A 16,013-nucleotide genomic window follows, 5' to 3' on the forward strand; every position below is an offset into this window, starting at 1 on the left:
TTCAATTACCAGTATCCACACAGCTGCTCAAAACCATCTGTAACTCCAGTTTCACAGGATCTGATTCCCTTTGCAGCCTCTTGAGGGGACCACACACACAAGCAGTGCACAGACATACATGCAGACAAAATACTCATACACATAAAAAAGATAAATTTTAAAGTATTTTCACAATGATGAATTTCAAACATACACAAACAACATAAATTCCAAAATACCAAGATATGGCCCAGCATCACGTTCTCCTCCTCTTTCTAAAGACAAAGGTGCCATCACTCTCAAACTCCTTAGACGTCACAGACCTTCCCAGTGTCATCAGCTGTGCATGTTCCTGTTCCCCTGGCTGTCCTGAGTCTCTGTCTTATTCTTGCTATAAAATTAGCATTTGTTTAGTGGGGATCCACACGAGCCCAGGCAGTGCTCTGGTGGTCAGTCTAGGTCCTGCTGTCCCCCTCTCCCTTCATGGCTGTTTGTGAGGAAGTGGGGTTGCAGGTTTGTCCTGTGGGATGTCAAGGGAGCCGTGGATTTCCACATCAGAAGGCTCTTTAGTACAGTCAGTTTTTGTTTGTTGCTTTGGATTTTGGTTTCTGGGGATAGGGACTCAGGTAGTTCAGGCTGCGCTCAAACTCTCTATGTCACCGAGGATGACCTTCAACTTCTGATCCATCTGTCTACTTCCTAAGTGTGGGGTTGCAGGCATGTGCCACCATACCTCATGTATGTGGTGTAGAGTGGGACCCAGGGCCCTGTGTATACTAGGGTCGGCATCCCACCAACCGAGTGCCATCCCCAGTTCCTTACGTCGGCCACCGCATTGGCACTTATGAAAGAGTGAAACTAGTTTGTCATTGTTCCTTCGTGTGTGAGCAGGATGCTGTCTTTCTAGAGAAGCTAGCTTTTAGCTAACTGCTAGGCTCTTCTTTGCCAGGAAAGCCTGGGCCTGCCCTCTTCCCTCTAGATCTGTTTTTGTTTTGGGTTTCTTTTGTAACTCTGGCTAGCCTGGATTACTCTGTGTAGAGCAGCCTGGCTTTGAACCCAGGGATCCTCATGCTTCTGCCTCCTGAGTGCTGGGATTAAAGTCATTTACCATCATACCTAACAGCTATTTTTGTTTGTTTGTTTTTTAAATGATGACTGATTCTCTGGAATACTCCAAAGCTGATCAGTGAGGTCTTTGAATATATAGCAGTGCCATCACAAACCCACAAATGTACAATGCTACGCTTGTTTTTACACCTCATCCCTAGCCCCTTTATCCCCCACTCTCTGACTCTGTCTCCTCCACACCTTCCTAGGTCAGAACTACGCAGTCTTGGACATGGGACCACACCGGCGACTTCAGTGGACATGGCTGGGCCGGGCTGAACTGCAGTTTGGGGACCAAATCCTGCATGTGTCCACTGTGCAGATGTGGCTGCTGTTGAATTTCAACAAGACTGAGGTTTCTCAGCCCCTCCTCTCTCTGTCCCCTCCCTCCCCTATTTCCTTTCCTCTTCACCCCATGGGCACTGTTTCTCCTCACCAGGAGGTGTCAGTAGAGACCCTGTTGGAGGCGTCTGACCTCTCTCCAGAGCTTCTGCAGCAGGCACTTCTGCCCCTTATCGCTGACAATGGTCCTTTGACGCTGGAGGAGGCTCAGCACTTTCCACAGGCGGGTAGGTCAGCAGGGCCTGGGCTGAGCCTCCGAGGCATGATAGAAGGAGGTCCGGAGGGTGGGGGAGTACCTGGGGAATGAGAGTGTGGTGGGACCCTCATTCATGTGTCCCTCCCTGTCCTTGGGTACCTGATTGGGGACCGGATTCCAGGGATGCTGCGGCTTCGTGAGCCTAGGTCCCAGCCCCATGAAGAGGTCCTGTGGCTGATACCTCCCCAGACGTATTTCAGTGTAGAAAAGGATGAGGGCCGGACCCTGGAACAGAAGAGGAACCTCTTGAGCTGTCTTCTTGTCCGCATACTCAAAGCCTATGGGGAAAAAGGCCTCCACGTTGATCAGCTGGTTTGTCTGGTAGGCAGAAAGGACCACATCCTGAGGGCAGGCAGGGTCATGGCTGGGGTTGGAGATGGGACCAGAGGTCGGCACAAGAGAACTTAACCTCTTTCAGTATGAAACATCCTTGGGGTGACATTCCCACCTGGTTCTTCTTGTTATGTGTGTGTGACATTTGTATGTGTATCCTCATGTGTGTGTGCGTGCATGCACACGCGCAAGTGCAGATCAGAGGACAACCTGAGTGTCTGTCCTCACCTTCCAGCCTTGTTTGGCACCAGCTTTCTTGTTTGTTGCTGCATGTGTGAGCGCCTGACTCCTCTGTCTCTGTCTCCCTTCTCTCCTTCGAAGCACCTGGGGTTCACACATGCTGCTCTCCCAGACTTTGTATAGGTTCTAGGGATTCGAACTCAGGGCACACCTTTGAGGAGCAAGCACTTTATTCCACTGCCTCTGCAGCCCTCCATCTGGGTTCTCTATCCTGACATGAGTGCTTACCATGTGTGTGATTGAGTAACTTGGTCCTCAACAATAGTATAAATAAAATTAATATGAATATTAACTTAATACAACTACTAACTTTTGATGTTGGATAGATGAGAAAAGTGAGCATGAGAAGGCCTTACCTGGTCTCATGACCAGTAAGAACTGGTGGCGCCAGGTATTGAACCCGTGCAGGCTGGCTCCTTGGGTAAGGGTGATCTGCTTGTTTCTTCCCATCCAGGTTCTGGAGGCCTGGAGGAAGGGTCCAAATCCACCTGGGAGCCTGGGCCACACCGTTGCTGGGGGTGTGGCCTGCTCTAGCACTGACGTTCTCTCTTGCATCCTGCATCTCCTGGGCCAGGGCTATGTGGACCGGCGTGATGACCAGCCCCAGGTCCTGATATATGCTACCCCAGAGCCCATGGGGCCCTGCCGGGGTCAGGCAGGTGTTCCCTTTTGTGGCAACCAGAGCACTGAGACCTCCAGACCTAGGTAGCCACCCCTCCCTCTATCCACTTTCTATGGGTGAGGAGGATTATGGGGCCAAAGCCCTGCAAAAGTCACTTGTATAAAAACATTTTCCTGATAATCCCAGCACTCGATAGCCAGAAGCAGGCAGATCTCTGTGAGTTTGAGGCCAGCCTGGGCTGCAGAGTGACACCTGTCTCAAAAAAAAACCACCAAACTAATCAAACAAAACATCACTTCCAGTCTGTCCTTCCCGTTTTCCTATCTCTATTTCTCCCACTTGCTAATTTTTACCCTCCCCTTCTCCATCCACCACCCCTCCCGCCCAATGCCTTGCCAATCAAGGGTCTTGACATCTGTCCCATCCTCCTGGAGCCAGCCCTTGGGCAGGAGACCCAGATGTGTTGATATCACTTCTGAGCAGATTTGGTCTGTGCGGTAAATATGTACAGAGCACCAGCTGTGTGCTTGCCTGGGGGTTTGCCAAGCTCCAGGCAGTTGTTCTGCTGGGGAGTTTGCTGGAGGCTGTTTTAGGTTGCCAGCACCCCTGAAACTTCCAACCTCAAGTGCATCCCCCTAGTGTGTTACAGCATTGTTGTTGGCCTGAGGGGTGGAATGAGTTCTCTGACTTCTCACACCTCATGAGTGTCATGTGTGGCCAAGTGCGGATCTGACTCAGCCACTCCTTCTGTGATGCCCAGACTGTTGGTGCACAGGTTACACTTGGCATAGGAAGGCTTTAGACATGCTGCTTGCATTCTGGGCAATGAACTGTCCCCTTCATTAGAAGTCATTTATCACTCTCACCCCTACCCACGGGCCTACAACGCTACCAGTCATTGTGCAACCAGCCAACCCCACATCTACCCAATGCTTCTCGAAGGGCTCTGCTCCCCCAGGAGGTTCAGGTTATACGTAGGCTGCTGAGACAAGTGTAAGCACTGGGTCCTATGTGGGGAGCTGGGGGCAGTGGGAGCTTGTAGATAAACAGGGAGGACACTAACCACTGCTTCTCTCTCCCTCAGCCCTGAAGCTGTGTTGGCCCTGGCATCTCTACAGCTGCCTGCAGGCCGTACCATGAGCCCCCAGGAGGTAGAAGGATTGATGGCACAGACGGTGCGGCAGGTGCAGGAGACGCTGAACTTGGAGCCAGATGTAGCCCAGCACCTTCTGGCACATGCCCACTGGGGCACTGAGCAGCTGCTGCAGAGCTACAGTGATGACCCAGAGCCCCTGCTTCTTGCAGCTGGGCTGCGAGTGCCCCAGGCTCAGGTCGTCCTCACGCGCCCAGACCACTGCCCTGTCTGTATCAGCCCCTTAGGACCCAGTGATGACTCGCCCGCCCTCTGCTGCCAGCACTGCTGCTGCAAGGTGAGTACACGGCCTCTCCTTCCCGCCTCTCCACTTGGTTGACCCCAGACTTAGGATCTCCAAACTTTGATGATAAACTGAGGAAAGAAGATACGCTTGGGTGATGTCATACAAAGTGGCTTTCCCTTTACATCTAGGAGATCAAGGGAGGCCTAGGAGGTGACATTGTAGGAGAGAGGGCTACAGCCAGAGAACAGCAGGCTGTGTGTGGCAGCTAATGCTGTCTGTTTAGGTGGTGATTTGGGGAAACCATGATGGGTTTAAGCAAGGTGATGATATCTTATTTACACTTTTTTTTTTTTCTTTTGAAGACAAGGTTTCTCTGTGTAGCTTTGGAACCTGTCTTGGAACTCACTCTGCAGACCAGGTTGGCCTCAAACTCACAGAAATGTGCCTGCCTCTGCCTCCCGAGTTTGGGACTAAAGGCGTGCGCCACTACTGCCCTGCTTTATTTACACTTTTAAAAAAAATATTTATTTATTTATTATGTATACAATATTCTTTCTGTGTGTATGCCTGCAGGCCAGAAGAGGGCACCAGACCCCATTACAGATGGTTGTGAGCCACCATGTGGTTGCTGGGAATTGAACGCAAGATCTTTGGAAGAGCAGGCAATGCTCTTAACCTCTGAGCCATCTCTCCAGCCCTTTATTTACACTTTTGAAAACTTACTTGGGAGCTGGGGAGATAGCTCGGTAGATAAACGTGCTTACCATGCAGCTTGAGAACCAGAGTTCAGATCCCCAGAATCCACGCAGAAGCCAGTTTAGTAAAGCAGGGGTAGGCATGGCAGGCTGCCTGTTACCACAGCACTCCAGAGGCAGAGACAGGATCCCTCGTCAAGGGCAAACTGACGAGCTAAACTAGTCAGGATTGCTGAGCTCCAGGCTCAGTGAGAGACCCTGCCTCAGTGAAGAAAGTGAAGAGGTCAGAGATGTCACCAGATGTCAGCTTTGGGCTTATCCCCCACATGAACAGACACATAAGTGCCCAGACAGATGTTCCTGCACCCAGACAGATATTCCTGCACCCAGACAGATGTTCCTGCACCCAGACAGAATGTTCCTGCACTCGTACAGACACATAAGTGCCCAGACAGATGTTCCTGCACCCGTACAGACACATGAGCACCTTTACAGACACAAGAACACCCACACAGACACACCTGTATCCATATAGACACACAAACACCCATATAGATGCACAAGCACCCATGGATGGTGATCTGTAAGTTTTTTCCCCTTTAAATAAATACTATCCTATTAATCATAATTCCAAACTGGTGTGGGATTGTTTGTGATTTACGCCTTCATCACATATAGACGCACAAGCACCCATATAGACACACACCTGTACAGATACACATCCATATAGACACACAAGCACCCATATAGACACACACCTGTACAGATACACATCCGTATAGACGCACAATCACCCATATAGACACACACCTGTACAGATACACATCCGTATAGACGCACAAGCACCCATACAGACACACACCTGTACAGATACACATCCGTATAGACACACAAGCACCCATACAGACACACACCTGTACAGATACACATCCGTATAGACACACAAGCACCCATACAGACACACACCTGTACAGATACACATCCGTATAGACACAAGCACCCATACAGACACACACCTGTACAGATACACATCCGTATAGACACACAAGCACCCATACAGACACACACCTGTACAGATACACATCCGTATAGACACACAAGCACCCATACAGACACACACCTGTACAGATACACATCCGTATAGACACACAAGCACCCATACAGACAGGTAAGTACCCAGACAGTTGTACCTACACCCATACAGACACGAGCACCTGTATAGACACAGGCACACCCGTACAGACACAAGAACACCTGTACAGACACACACCCATACAGACACACCCATACAGACAGACACACGCACACCCGTACAGACACATGAGCACCCGTATAGACACACACACCTGTACAGACACATGTACAGACGCACAACGCATGCACACCCATATAGACACACATGCACCCACCCACCAAAAACCAAGCAAACCCCGTAGCTGCTATGTGGAGAGTGTCGTGTAAAGACAAACCCCGTAGCTGCTATGTGGAGAGTGCTGTGTCAGACAAACATGCTTTCTGGACTTGTGTCGTGTTGACAAGGCAAGTAGATGGGCTTTGGTGTGTTTGCAAGTAGAGCCCACAGTACTCAGTGTGGTAGATGTGCAGGCCTCCAGTAGGGGATCAAGACAGGCCTCTGTTTTTGAGCTAAGCATCTGGCTATATAGAATGTGCCACTTTTACTATGTTTGAGAGGATTTGGGGGCAGCGTGTGGATGAAGGGTGGAGTGTTGAGTGGAAACTCAGTCACAGCTGTGTAAAGTCTGAGTTGCTCACTGGGCAGTGTGTGGGAAAGGCGACTAGCCAGTGGGATTTGGGATTCAGTGGCAACACTACAGAAAAGGAGTGGACTCCCCAGCAGAGATGCAGAGATAGGAAGTCTGCAAAATGTACCTGAGAAAAACAAGCTGAGGTGGTAGTGGTGCCCATCTTTAATCTCAGCACTCAGGAGGCAGAGGCAGGTGGATCTCCATGAGTTCGAGGCCAGCCTGGTCTACAGAGTTAGTTCTAAGATAGCCAAGACTACACAGAGAAACCCTGTCTCAAAAAAACAAAGATTAGTTAATTAAAAAGTTTCCAGCCAGAGACACAGACAGGCAGATCTCTGAGGGGGAGGCCATTTATCAGGAGGCTCCTGCAGTGTGCTGAGGACACACGAGAACCTGCTTTCGGTGGGTGGCGGAACAACAGAAGAACCGGGGAGACAGAACTGCTGGTGCTGGTAGCTAGGGTGAGTCGAGGAGGCTGTGCTGTTGATCAGGGCAGGGACCCCACAATCAAGTCTGTTTGAAGGGTAAGCTCTTGAGCCACAGCCTCAAGTTGGGGGAGCCGGAGCCAGGGAACCAGCCCTAGGTGTGCCCTGGGACCAGAATAGGGGCCCAGAGCCAGTGGGGAAGCCCTGTACTCATCTTTAAGAAAAATCAGTGTCTTTAATTCATGTTTATGAGTGCATTGTATACATGTCTGGTGCCTGTAGATCTCCTGGAACTGGAGTTACAGACAATTATAAGCACTGTATGTGTGCTGGGAATTGAACCTGGATTCTCTTAACCACTGAGCCACTCTGAAGCTCCATTTTCCCCTTCTTGCTTGTGCTAACCATATACTACTGTGACAAATGCCTGTGAGAACTAGCTTAAGGGAGGAAGACGGGGTTTTAGTCTACAGTTGGCCGCCTCTATTGTTTTCAGCCTGTAACAAGGCAGAAACATCATGGTGGAAGGCGGGAGGATAGCTGCTCACCTCACGCTGGTCAAGAAGCCCACCAGGCAGAAAGGGAACGGGGGACAAGTCACCCTTGAGAGACACAGCCCCAGTGATCTGTGGCCAGCCACCAGTGGAATAAACTGTTGGTCAAGACAGAACCCTCATGAGGCAGCCCCCTCACCAAAGCCTCATCACTGAGCACGGCTTCTATCAGGGACCAATCCCTGAGCTCCATATGTCCTCAAAAACAGCTGCGATTTGGTCTCATCCCCCAAACCATGGCGTCTGGAAGGCAGGGTCCTGCAAGGTAGGTGTAGGAGCCTACTGTCTCTGGCCTCCCATGAAGCCATGACGTGTGTGAGGCCGGTGGCCAGGGCACCTGTCTGCATCAGCCCCTCCTCTGTCCTGGTAGTCTTGCTGGAACGAGTACCTGACGACCCGGATCGAACAGAACTTTGTGCAGAATTGTACCTGCCCCATTGCTGACTGTCCTGCTCAGCCCACGGGAGCCTTCATCCGTGACATGGTCTCCTCCCCAGAAGTCATCTCCAAGGTACCCCATCCTGCCTGAGGCCCCAGAGGACAGGCTGGCCTCCAGATGCTAGGAGCATCTGGAGCCTCCTGGAGCCTCCTGCTCTCCCACCATTCATAGCAACTTGCTTTTGCCCACAGTACGAGAAGGCCCTCCTGCGAGGCTATGTGGAGAGCTGCTCCAACCTGACATGGTGCACCAACCCGCAGGGCTGCGATCGCATCCTGTGCCGCCAGGGCCTGGGCAGTGGGACCACCTGCTCTAAGTGTGGCTGGGCCTCTTGCTTCAGCTGTAACTTCCCGGAGGTAGGCACCCGCTCCTTCCCTGCCTAGCACCTCCACACACATACACACACACACATACACACACGCACACACACACATACACACGAGGGGGCTTCCTTGTCTCCTGCTACCTGACTGAGTTGGCTGTGTCTTCACACTCCTCCCACCTAGGCACACTATCCTGCCAGCTGTGGCCACATGTCCCAGTGGGTGGACGACGGTGGCTACTACGATGGCATGAGTGTGGAGGCCCAGAGCAAACACCTGGCCAAGCTCATCTCCAAACGCTGTCCCAGCTGTCAGGCGCCCATTGAGAAGAATGAGGGGTGTCTTCAGTAAGAAGGGGTACAGGGGGCTCTGGGAGCACATGTGGGGGAGGCCAGCAGTAAGGAAGAAATTGAACCTTACTGTGAAGTACAGCAAATCCATTGTCCTCACTCACCATCCCCCAGGGTCACCTCTTGGATTCTTCCACCCAGGTTTTAAGTTCACTGTGTTGGGAAGCCCAAATCAAGGTGTCCTTAGCAGTGCTTGAGAAGATGGCACCTTGTCAGTGTGCACAGCCCCTGGGTACCCTGGGCACCTATATCCAGAGGTAGGCCCCACTGACCAGCTCGAATCCTCCACAGCATGACTTGTGCCAGATGTAACCATGGGTTCTGCTGGCGCTGCCTCAAGTCCTGGAAGCCAAGCCACAAGGACTACTACAACTGCTCTGCCATGGTAAGGGCTCGGCATGTCGGAGTCTGAGGCCCCGCCAGTCAGGACCAGCCGCCTTTGGCCCTGGGACAGAGTTGTATGCTCTGAACAGTGGTAGAGCAAAGGTTCAGTGGGTACAGGCAGGAGCCTCTGAGCCTGAGATTCTGGAAACTCTGTACTGGAAGGACTGCCCCACCCAGGTGACCAAAGAAAGCCCAGGAAGAACAGGGCAGGATGTTCTCGGCAGGTACCAGAGCAGAGCAAGGAGTGTTGAGTGGGCCTGCCCTCACTGTGGCCAGGGACAACCCTTGGCATTCCCACGTACAGGAAGGCTGGTAAAGGCTGTCAGTTGTCTGGGTGAAGTGTAGAGGAAGTACAGCACCCAGCAACCCTTCCTTGTGTCCTTACAGGTGAGCAAGGCCGCTCGCCAGGAGAAGCGGTTTCAGGACTACAATGAGAGGTGCACTTTCCATCACCAGGCCCGGGTGAGCAGTGGGCAGTGGTGGGCGGTAAAGTCAGGGTGCTGGTGACTGCACTCGAGGGCCAGCTGGAAGCTGCATGGCCTGCGGCCTCACAGGCTGGGACTGCACTGTCCTCCCATAGGAGTTTGCTGTGAACCTGCGGAACCAGGCCTCTGCCATCCACGAGGTGCCCCCACCTAGATCCTTCACCTTCCTTCACGATGCCTGCCGGGCCCTCGAGCAGGCTCGAAAGGTTGTAGCAGTGGGGGAGGCAGACGGGATAGGTATGCCAAGGGGGCTGAGTGGGCTTGGACGGAGGAGCCAGAAGAATGGAAGTGGAGGTGGAGTTGCTGGGGCCTCAGGCTGGATGCACTGACCTGACGGGGTCTCCTCTAGGTGCTGGCCTACGCCTGTGTCTACAGCTTCTACAGCCAGGACACAGAGTACATGGATGTGGTGGAGCAGCAGACCGAGAACCTGGAGCTGCACACAAATGCCCTGCAGATCCTCCTCGGTGAGCTGGCGCACCAGTGCCCTGCCATCCTCTCCCCTTGTGCCAAGCATCCCATGCCCATCCAGACAGTTATCCAGGGCTCTTACCCCCAGCACTTTTCCTTTCCTCCCCTCATTCTGTGTGGCCTTCCTCTCTCGGGTCTAAAGCCCATGGCAGAGGCTCCTGCGTGCTTTTGGCAGTCTGCTCCGTACCCTGCCCTTGGCAGGTGAGCTCCATGAGTTTTGGCAGTCATGCCTGGTACTTGGGAGATGCTCCATAGACATTTGTGGGAGGAAGGACTGGATGGGAGAAGAGAGCGGGCCCTGTGCTTGCCCTCTGCAGAGGAGACCCTGCTGCGCTGCCAGGACCTGGGCTCCTCCCTGCGCCTCCTTCGGGCTGATTGCCTCAGCACAGGCACAGAGCTGCTCCGGAGGATCCAGGAGAGGCTGCTGGCCATCCTGCAGCACTCCACCCAGGTAGGGCCTTGCTCAGTCCTGCCTGGGGGGACAGTCTGGAGGGGGAAAGGGGTATTGGGAGGCTTGGGCCAGTCTGCAGTGTCACTTAAACTCCTGGGGTTTCTTACAAAGGAGTTGGTTTCTCCAGATCAGGGTTTAGGGCCAGGTGCTCATAAGAATCACTCTGCACTTTCTCAGACCAGACCCCTGCACGTGGGGTCAGCAGTTGCTGGAGTAAGGGATCTCCAAGAGTCTTGCCAGCTCTGGTACACAGGTGTGGGTCATTTGCTGCCTACTTAGTACTGGGCAGAGATTGCTGGGTGCCCCCACTGTCCTCTCTCCTGGAGCCTCGGGGAGGTAGACGACAGGAGTGCTCATGGAAGGCTGACTCTCAGGAAACATGAGTGGAAGCAATGCCAGGCCAGAGGCCTGGTGCCCTCTGCTCTTCTGTTCCTCAGGCCCTCCTGTCTCCTTGTCAGGACTTCCGGGTTGGACTGCAGAGTCCATCCGTAGAGGCCCAGGAGGCGAAAGGATCCAACGTGCCCAGCAGTCAGTGAGTAGGCTGGGCAGAACCCGGGAGAGGGCAGCAAGAGCTGGGCAGAACCCGGGAGTGGGCAGCAAGAGCTGGGCAGAACCCGGGAGAGGGCAGCAAGAGTGCAGGCTTCTCAGGCTGAGTGTGGTGGCTCTCTCTAGGCCCCAGGGCTCGTCGGGGCTTGAAGCGGAAGAGGAGGAGGAGGAGGAGGAGGATGTGCCTGAGTGGCAGCAGGAGTTTGATGAGGAACTAGACAATGACAGCTTCTCCTACGATGAAGAATCTGAGAACCTGGACCGAGAGACTTTCTTCTTCGGTGATGAGGATGACGACGATGAGTCTTATGACTGAGGGGGACAGGAAACACCTGGAGTGCCCCAGGCAGGGCCACGGGTGGGGAGTTCACCCCTCCACTGTCATGTGAGAGGGGATTCCCAGTGTCTGCAGCACCTTCTGTTTACTGAATAAACTTCTTTTTCACATACGTCTCTGGAAGCAGGCCAAGCACTCCCCTGGTGTTCTCAGATACCCACTGTCTGTAGAATAACCTTTTAATAGTGCGTGTGCATGTGCACATGCTGTGGAAGTGTGTATGGAGATTGGAGAACACCTTTAGGAGGTCAGTTCTCTTCCATGTAGGTGCTTGGGCTAGAACTCATGTCTTCAGGCTCGGTGGGAAGCACCTGCACCAGCTGGGCCATCTCACCAGCCCGTCTTCATCTTTACTGCTTTCTTTAGACTTCCAGACTTTTCTATCCTCAGGAAAACCCCAAGCACTCACAGGTAAGACGAGAATGATGGCCCACCCACCTGCCCTCCTCCCATAGTTTTAAATGTTCCCCAGGGACCCAAAAGGCATGACAGGGTACCCTCTTGGGGACCACTTTAAAGGGTCTTTCTGCATCCTGCAGTGAAGTGGGACCTGCCCCACCCCCTCCACTCTAGATTGGTTTTTGTTTTTTGAGTCTAACTGTCCTGGAACTCACTACATAGACCACATTGACCTCTAATTCAGAAATCCACCTGCCTGTGTCTCCAGCGGGCTGGGACTGAAGGTGTGTGCCACCACTTCCGGCTAAACAAACCTCTTTTACTACTGAGACTGTGGCCAGAATGATTCCGGGGGCGGGGGGTGTTAAACAAGTGGGCCAGGGCAAAAGAGAAGGTTCAGCAGGTTGTTGCTTTTGCAGAGGTCATGGGTTCACTCACATGGCTCATATCCATCTCTAATGCCAATACCAGAGAATCTGATGCCTTCTTTGGCCTCTGTGGGTGCCAGGTATGCACACAGTCAAAACACACACACAGAAAATCTTAAATTTATTTTAATAAAGTTGAGTTAGGTCAGGTGCTTGGGTTACTGGAGGGAGCCTTCCCCCCAGGAGGATAAGCCTCAAAGTATCGATCGAGCATGGTATCCACCTCTCCTTCTGTGTAGTCCCAAACCTGGATCCTCGAGCCATCCGCTGCACCCCGAATCATGGCAGAGAGCACTGGGAAGAGGGGAAGGAGAACTGACCTCCACGCTCCCCATTGGGAAAGGAAGAAACAGGTATGGGGTTCCCAGAAAGCCAGGAATAGGTAAGCCACTCTGGGCTGGGATACTCACCTCGGCCAGACTGTGGTCGGAACAGGCACAGGATTTGCTTACCAAGAGCTACTGCCCAGCCTAGTTCATAGCCAACACCCAAGGACGGCTGTGTCACCTCGGCCACAACCACTGGAGAGAAAGCCAGAAAGATTTAATACCTGGCACTTGTAAGCACAATGGGATGAGTGTATCTGTAGTGGGGAAGGAGTTCCTTCTATGTACTGAAGCCAGGGATATCCCAGGAATTGGCATCACAGAGGAGCCTGCACGGAGGAGGGAGGACTACTTACCATCTGCCTGCCGCAGCCAGGCCAGGTCTTGCTCGTGAATGAGGTGGTCGCCCCCAGCAGCCTCTTCTCCTGCGGTTAAGGGAAAGCTGGTCAAGGATGTTCCCACCCTCTGTACCCGGAACCTTACTGCTCGGGGAAGGCAGAGGGGGCAGGTGCGTGCTCTGGTACCTCCCCAGGCCAGCCCAGGAAAGGGGTCTGTCAAAAGGGGTGAAGAAGGAACCCAAGCCTATGCAAGGTAGCACTAGGAATCCAAGCAGCTGCGCTTGCTCAGAGGGTCAGGATCACAGCTTCCAGCTTGACTAAATGCTACTGCTCAGGACGATAAGACTATGCTGATGGCAGAGCAGAAACACCTTGTCAAAAAAGTTCACTTGTGATCTGAGGATAGCGACACACATCAATAATCCCAGCCTCAGGAGGCAGAAGCTGGCAGACCTCTGAGTTCCACAACAGCCAGGGACATACAGACAGACCCTGTCTCAAAAACAAAAGCCGGGCGGTAGTGACACACCTTCAATCCCTGGAGGCAGAGGCAGGCAGGTGGATCTCTGATTCTGAGGTCAGCCTGGTCAGCTGGAACAGAGCCAGTTCCGGGTTTCCAGGACAGCCAGGGTTATTCAGAGAAAGTGTCTCAAAAAGAAACAAAAAGAGAAGTAACAAGCTGGGTGTGGTGGCACTTGAGGGGCAGAGGCAGGAGAAAGGGGAGGTCAACACCACCCTCTGCTGCATGGCCAGTCTGAGGTCACTGGGTTTACATGAGAAACCCAGTTCTCAAAAAAAAAAAAAAAAGCAAGAAAAGTAACAAGTGAGAAACAACAACAAAAAGCAGATTGGAAGGCTTTCCCCAGGCCATTGCTATCGCACTCGTACTGAGCTTGTTTTTCTTTGAGACTCTGTCTAACTATTGTAGCCCAGGCTGGCCTGGAGCTCTACCTGCCTCAACCTCCAGAGCGCTGGGATTGGAACTGAAGGTTGAGGCCTAGCAACCAAATGCACCATGAGTTTGCCAATCACAGCATAAACAGGTCCTTTTCAATCCCCTAGCATCTTTGCCTTGTGATTCTGTTATTATTATTTATTATTATTTTGGTTTTTCAAGACAGGACTTCTTTGTAGCTTTGGGGCCTATTCTGGAACTAGCTCTTGTAGCCCAGGCTGGCCCCGAACTGACAGAGAGCTACCTGCCTCTGCCTCCCAAGTGCTGGAATTAAAGGTGTATGTGTGCTACCACTGCCTGGCCTTTTTTTTTTTTTTTAAAAAAAAAAAGGTTCTCCCACAATTGCTTTAGACCCCACAGCGTATGAATCTGTTTTTGAGTGGGACAAAGAAAAACCACTTCAAAGTTTTCTGAGCAGAAATGTGAGTTCTAGGTACAACTTTGAAAAGTGGGAGAGTGAGTGGGTGGGGTCCAGGCCAACCTATCAAAGCCTCGCAGGCCATATGCAAGGGTGTATAGCCGTATACCTACGGGTGTAAGCATTGCAGCTCAGATGGAAAGGAATCCTGGCAGTCGGGAGCCAAGGAACACTAAGTGTTACAGCTCGGGTGGAAGAGTAACCTGGCGATCAGGAGCCAAGGAACACCACAGGTCACAGCCTAACAGCTTACAGCCCCGCTCCATGGAGAGGTTTCCCAATGTAACAGCTCGGCTCTCGCAGGGGAGGGTTTCCCCAGAGAAGTATCTGCAGTTTTGCTCAGGTCCTCCCGAGTGTACCAACTCCGCTCTACTAGTCCTGCTCTGACGAGAAATTACTTCTCTCCTCTGCTCCATTCCCGCGAATAAAGGTCTCACCCAAACCTCATTCATTTATTGGAAGGGAAGAATCCGGAGAATGGCTGCCTCTGCCAGGGAGAAACTGAACAGGTCTAGGCTTATATAGGGCTTATTAGGAGCGGCGCTTTCGCAGGGAGAAAGAAGATTTTCAGGGTGGGAATTGGTCAGATTTCAGTCCCTAGATCCCATCCTCAGGGAGTGGTTGGTTTTCTGCTTAGATGGTCAGAGGCAGATTTGGCTCTGGTTTCAGGGCCAAAGTGTGTTTCTTTCACTGGCCCTTTTTAGCCTTTTGGCTCTAATTTCAGTGCCAGGGCGTATTTCTTTTACTAAACTCCGATTCTTCAGCTAAGGTGTGTTCCTTTGGCACTGATTTCAGGGTTAGGGTGTTATGTCTTTGGCTCTGGCTATAGAGCCAAAGTGTGTTTCTTTGGCTGGTCCTTTTTCCCTACACTGGGTCTGGGCTTTCAGGGTGCTGGGACTGGCATGGCCAGCTCCCGCCAGAGTGCTGGATGGGGTGTGTACTTGCAGGAGTGTAAGCCAGGGCCTTCCTCAGCCAGAGGTCTTAGCCTGCCGGTATCCTAGGCTGCAGGTCCTTTAACTTTCAAGTCCTGAACCAGCCAGTCCCCTTAGCCTAAAGACCCTGTAGCCTGCAGGTCTCCAGCTCGGCCGCCTCACCTCGCGGGTCCGGCTCTGCAGCAGCCACGTGCTCAGTGAGCACCTTTCCGTAGCGCCGCAGCCGCGATACGATCCGCGCATACAGTGCCTGGTCCTCGCGCCCACCGCGGATGCTCCCGCAGAAGTACACGGAGCAGCGGCCCTGCTCCGCCACCTCTGCCTCCATCGCCGCCCGCACCCGCACCGGCCAGCGCCAGGGGGCGCAGCCCCGACCACGTGATCTGGGAATGAGATTCGCGGCGGAAACGGGGAGCGCCTTTTGCAAGCTCGCTCTTCCCGGATTGGCTCTTCCTGAGACAACCCGTCCCCAGGCTCCTCCCCCGAGACCTGCCCCTCCCCAGCTCCTAGCTGCTGGTTCAGGGCTCAGCTGGATGCCCTCAAGCTCTGTAGTGGGTCCTTGGGAAACTGATAGCTTCTCACTAATCTTTTCACAATTTAAAAAATTGTTAATTTATTGTTTTTAAACATTTTATTGTTAGCCGGGCAGTGATGGCACACACCTTTAATCCCAGCACTCTGGAGTGAGGGAGGAGGATCTCTGTGAGTTGGAGGCCAGCCTGGTCTACAGAGT

At 52.7% G+C, this 16,013-nt stretch overlaps 2 protein-coding genes across 3 annotated transcripts in view; one reads left to right on the forward strand and one right to left on the reverse strand.

Annotated features, from left to right (window-relative positions):
• Window positions 1-12,269, forward strand: part of Cul9 (cullin 9) — a 43,880-nt gene extending 31,611 nt beyond the window's left edge. For both annotated transcript variants that reach the window (XM_057794498.1, XM_057794499.1), the window contains exons 27-41: window positions 1,296-1,441; window positions 1,526-1,655; window positions 1,806-2,005; window positions 2,712-2,962; window positions 3,964-4,309; window positions 8,069-8,209; window positions 8,329-8,493; window positions 8,644-8,807; window positions 9,102-9,195; window positions 9,582-9,656; window positions 9,775-9,885; window positions 10,029-10,146; window positions 10,468-10,601; window positions 11,060-11,133; window positions 11,274-12,269. In XM_057794498.1, coding sequence (XP_057650481.1) covers window positions 1,296-1,441; window positions 1,526-1,655; window positions 1,806-2,005; window positions 2,712-2,962; window positions 3,964-4,309; window positions 8,069-8,209; window positions 8,329-8,493; window positions 8,644-8,807; window positions 9,102-9,195; window positions 9,582-9,656; window positions 9,775-9,885; window positions 10,029-10,146; window positions 10,468-10,601; window positions 11,060-11,133; window positions 11,274-11,463 — 2,339 coding nt within the window. In that variant the 3' untranslated portion in view covers window positions 11,464-12,269. The remainder of the gene's footprint in view (window positions 1-1,295; window positions 1,442-1,525; window positions 1,656-1,805; window positions 2,006-2,711; window positions 2,963-3,963; window positions 4,310-8,068; window positions 8,210-8,328; window positions 8,494-8,643; window positions 8,808-9,101; window positions 9,196-9,581; window positions 9,657-9,774; window positions 9,886-10,028; window positions 10,147-10,467; window positions 10,602-11,059; window positions 11,134-11,273) is intronic.
• A 148-nt stretch (window positions 12,270-12,417) lies between these two features.
• Window positions 12,418-15,659, reverse strand: Dnph1 (2'-deoxynucleoside 5'-phosphate N-hydrolase 1). The gene is made up of 4 exons (XM_057794500.1): window positions 15,443-15,659; window positions 12,994-13,062; window positions 12,722-12,832; window positions 12,418-12,605 (listed from the first exon to the last, which is right to left on the reverse strand). Exons 1-4 carry the CDS (start codon window positions 15,606-15,608, stop codon window positions 12,457-12,459), a joined length of 495 nt encoding a protein of 164 aa, XP_057650483.1. The 5' UTR covers window positions 15,609-15,659; the 3' UTR covers window positions 12,418-12,456.
• Window positions 15,660-16,013: the final 354 nt, after the last annotated feature.

The sequence above is a fragment of the Chionomys nivalis genome, chromosome 19 (assembly GCF_950005125.1).
Source record: "Chionomys nivalis chromosome 19, mChiNiv1.1, whole genome shotgun sequence".
Classification (NCBI taxonomy): Eukaryota; Metazoa; Chordata; class Mammalia; order Rodentia; family Cricetidae; genus Chionomys; species Chionomys nivalis.

What these genes read in the sequence shown, in the direction of transcription:
- Dnph1 (XM_057794500.1), bottom strand. Translation starts at nt 15,608, where the DNA reads ATGGAGGCAGAGGTGGCGGAGCAGGGCCGCTGCTCCGTGTACTTCTGC. An exon ending in TGCAGAGCCGGACCCGCGAG is followed by an intron (nt 13,063 to 15,442) that starts GTGAGGCGGCCG and finishes CCTTAACCGCAG; the next exon opens with GAGAAGAGGCTGCTGGGGGC. An exon ending in CTGGCTGCGGCAGGCAGATG is followed by an intron (nt 12,833 to 12,993) that starts GTAAGTAGTCCT and finishes CTTTCTCTCCAG; the next exon opens with TGGTTGTGGCCGAGGTGACA.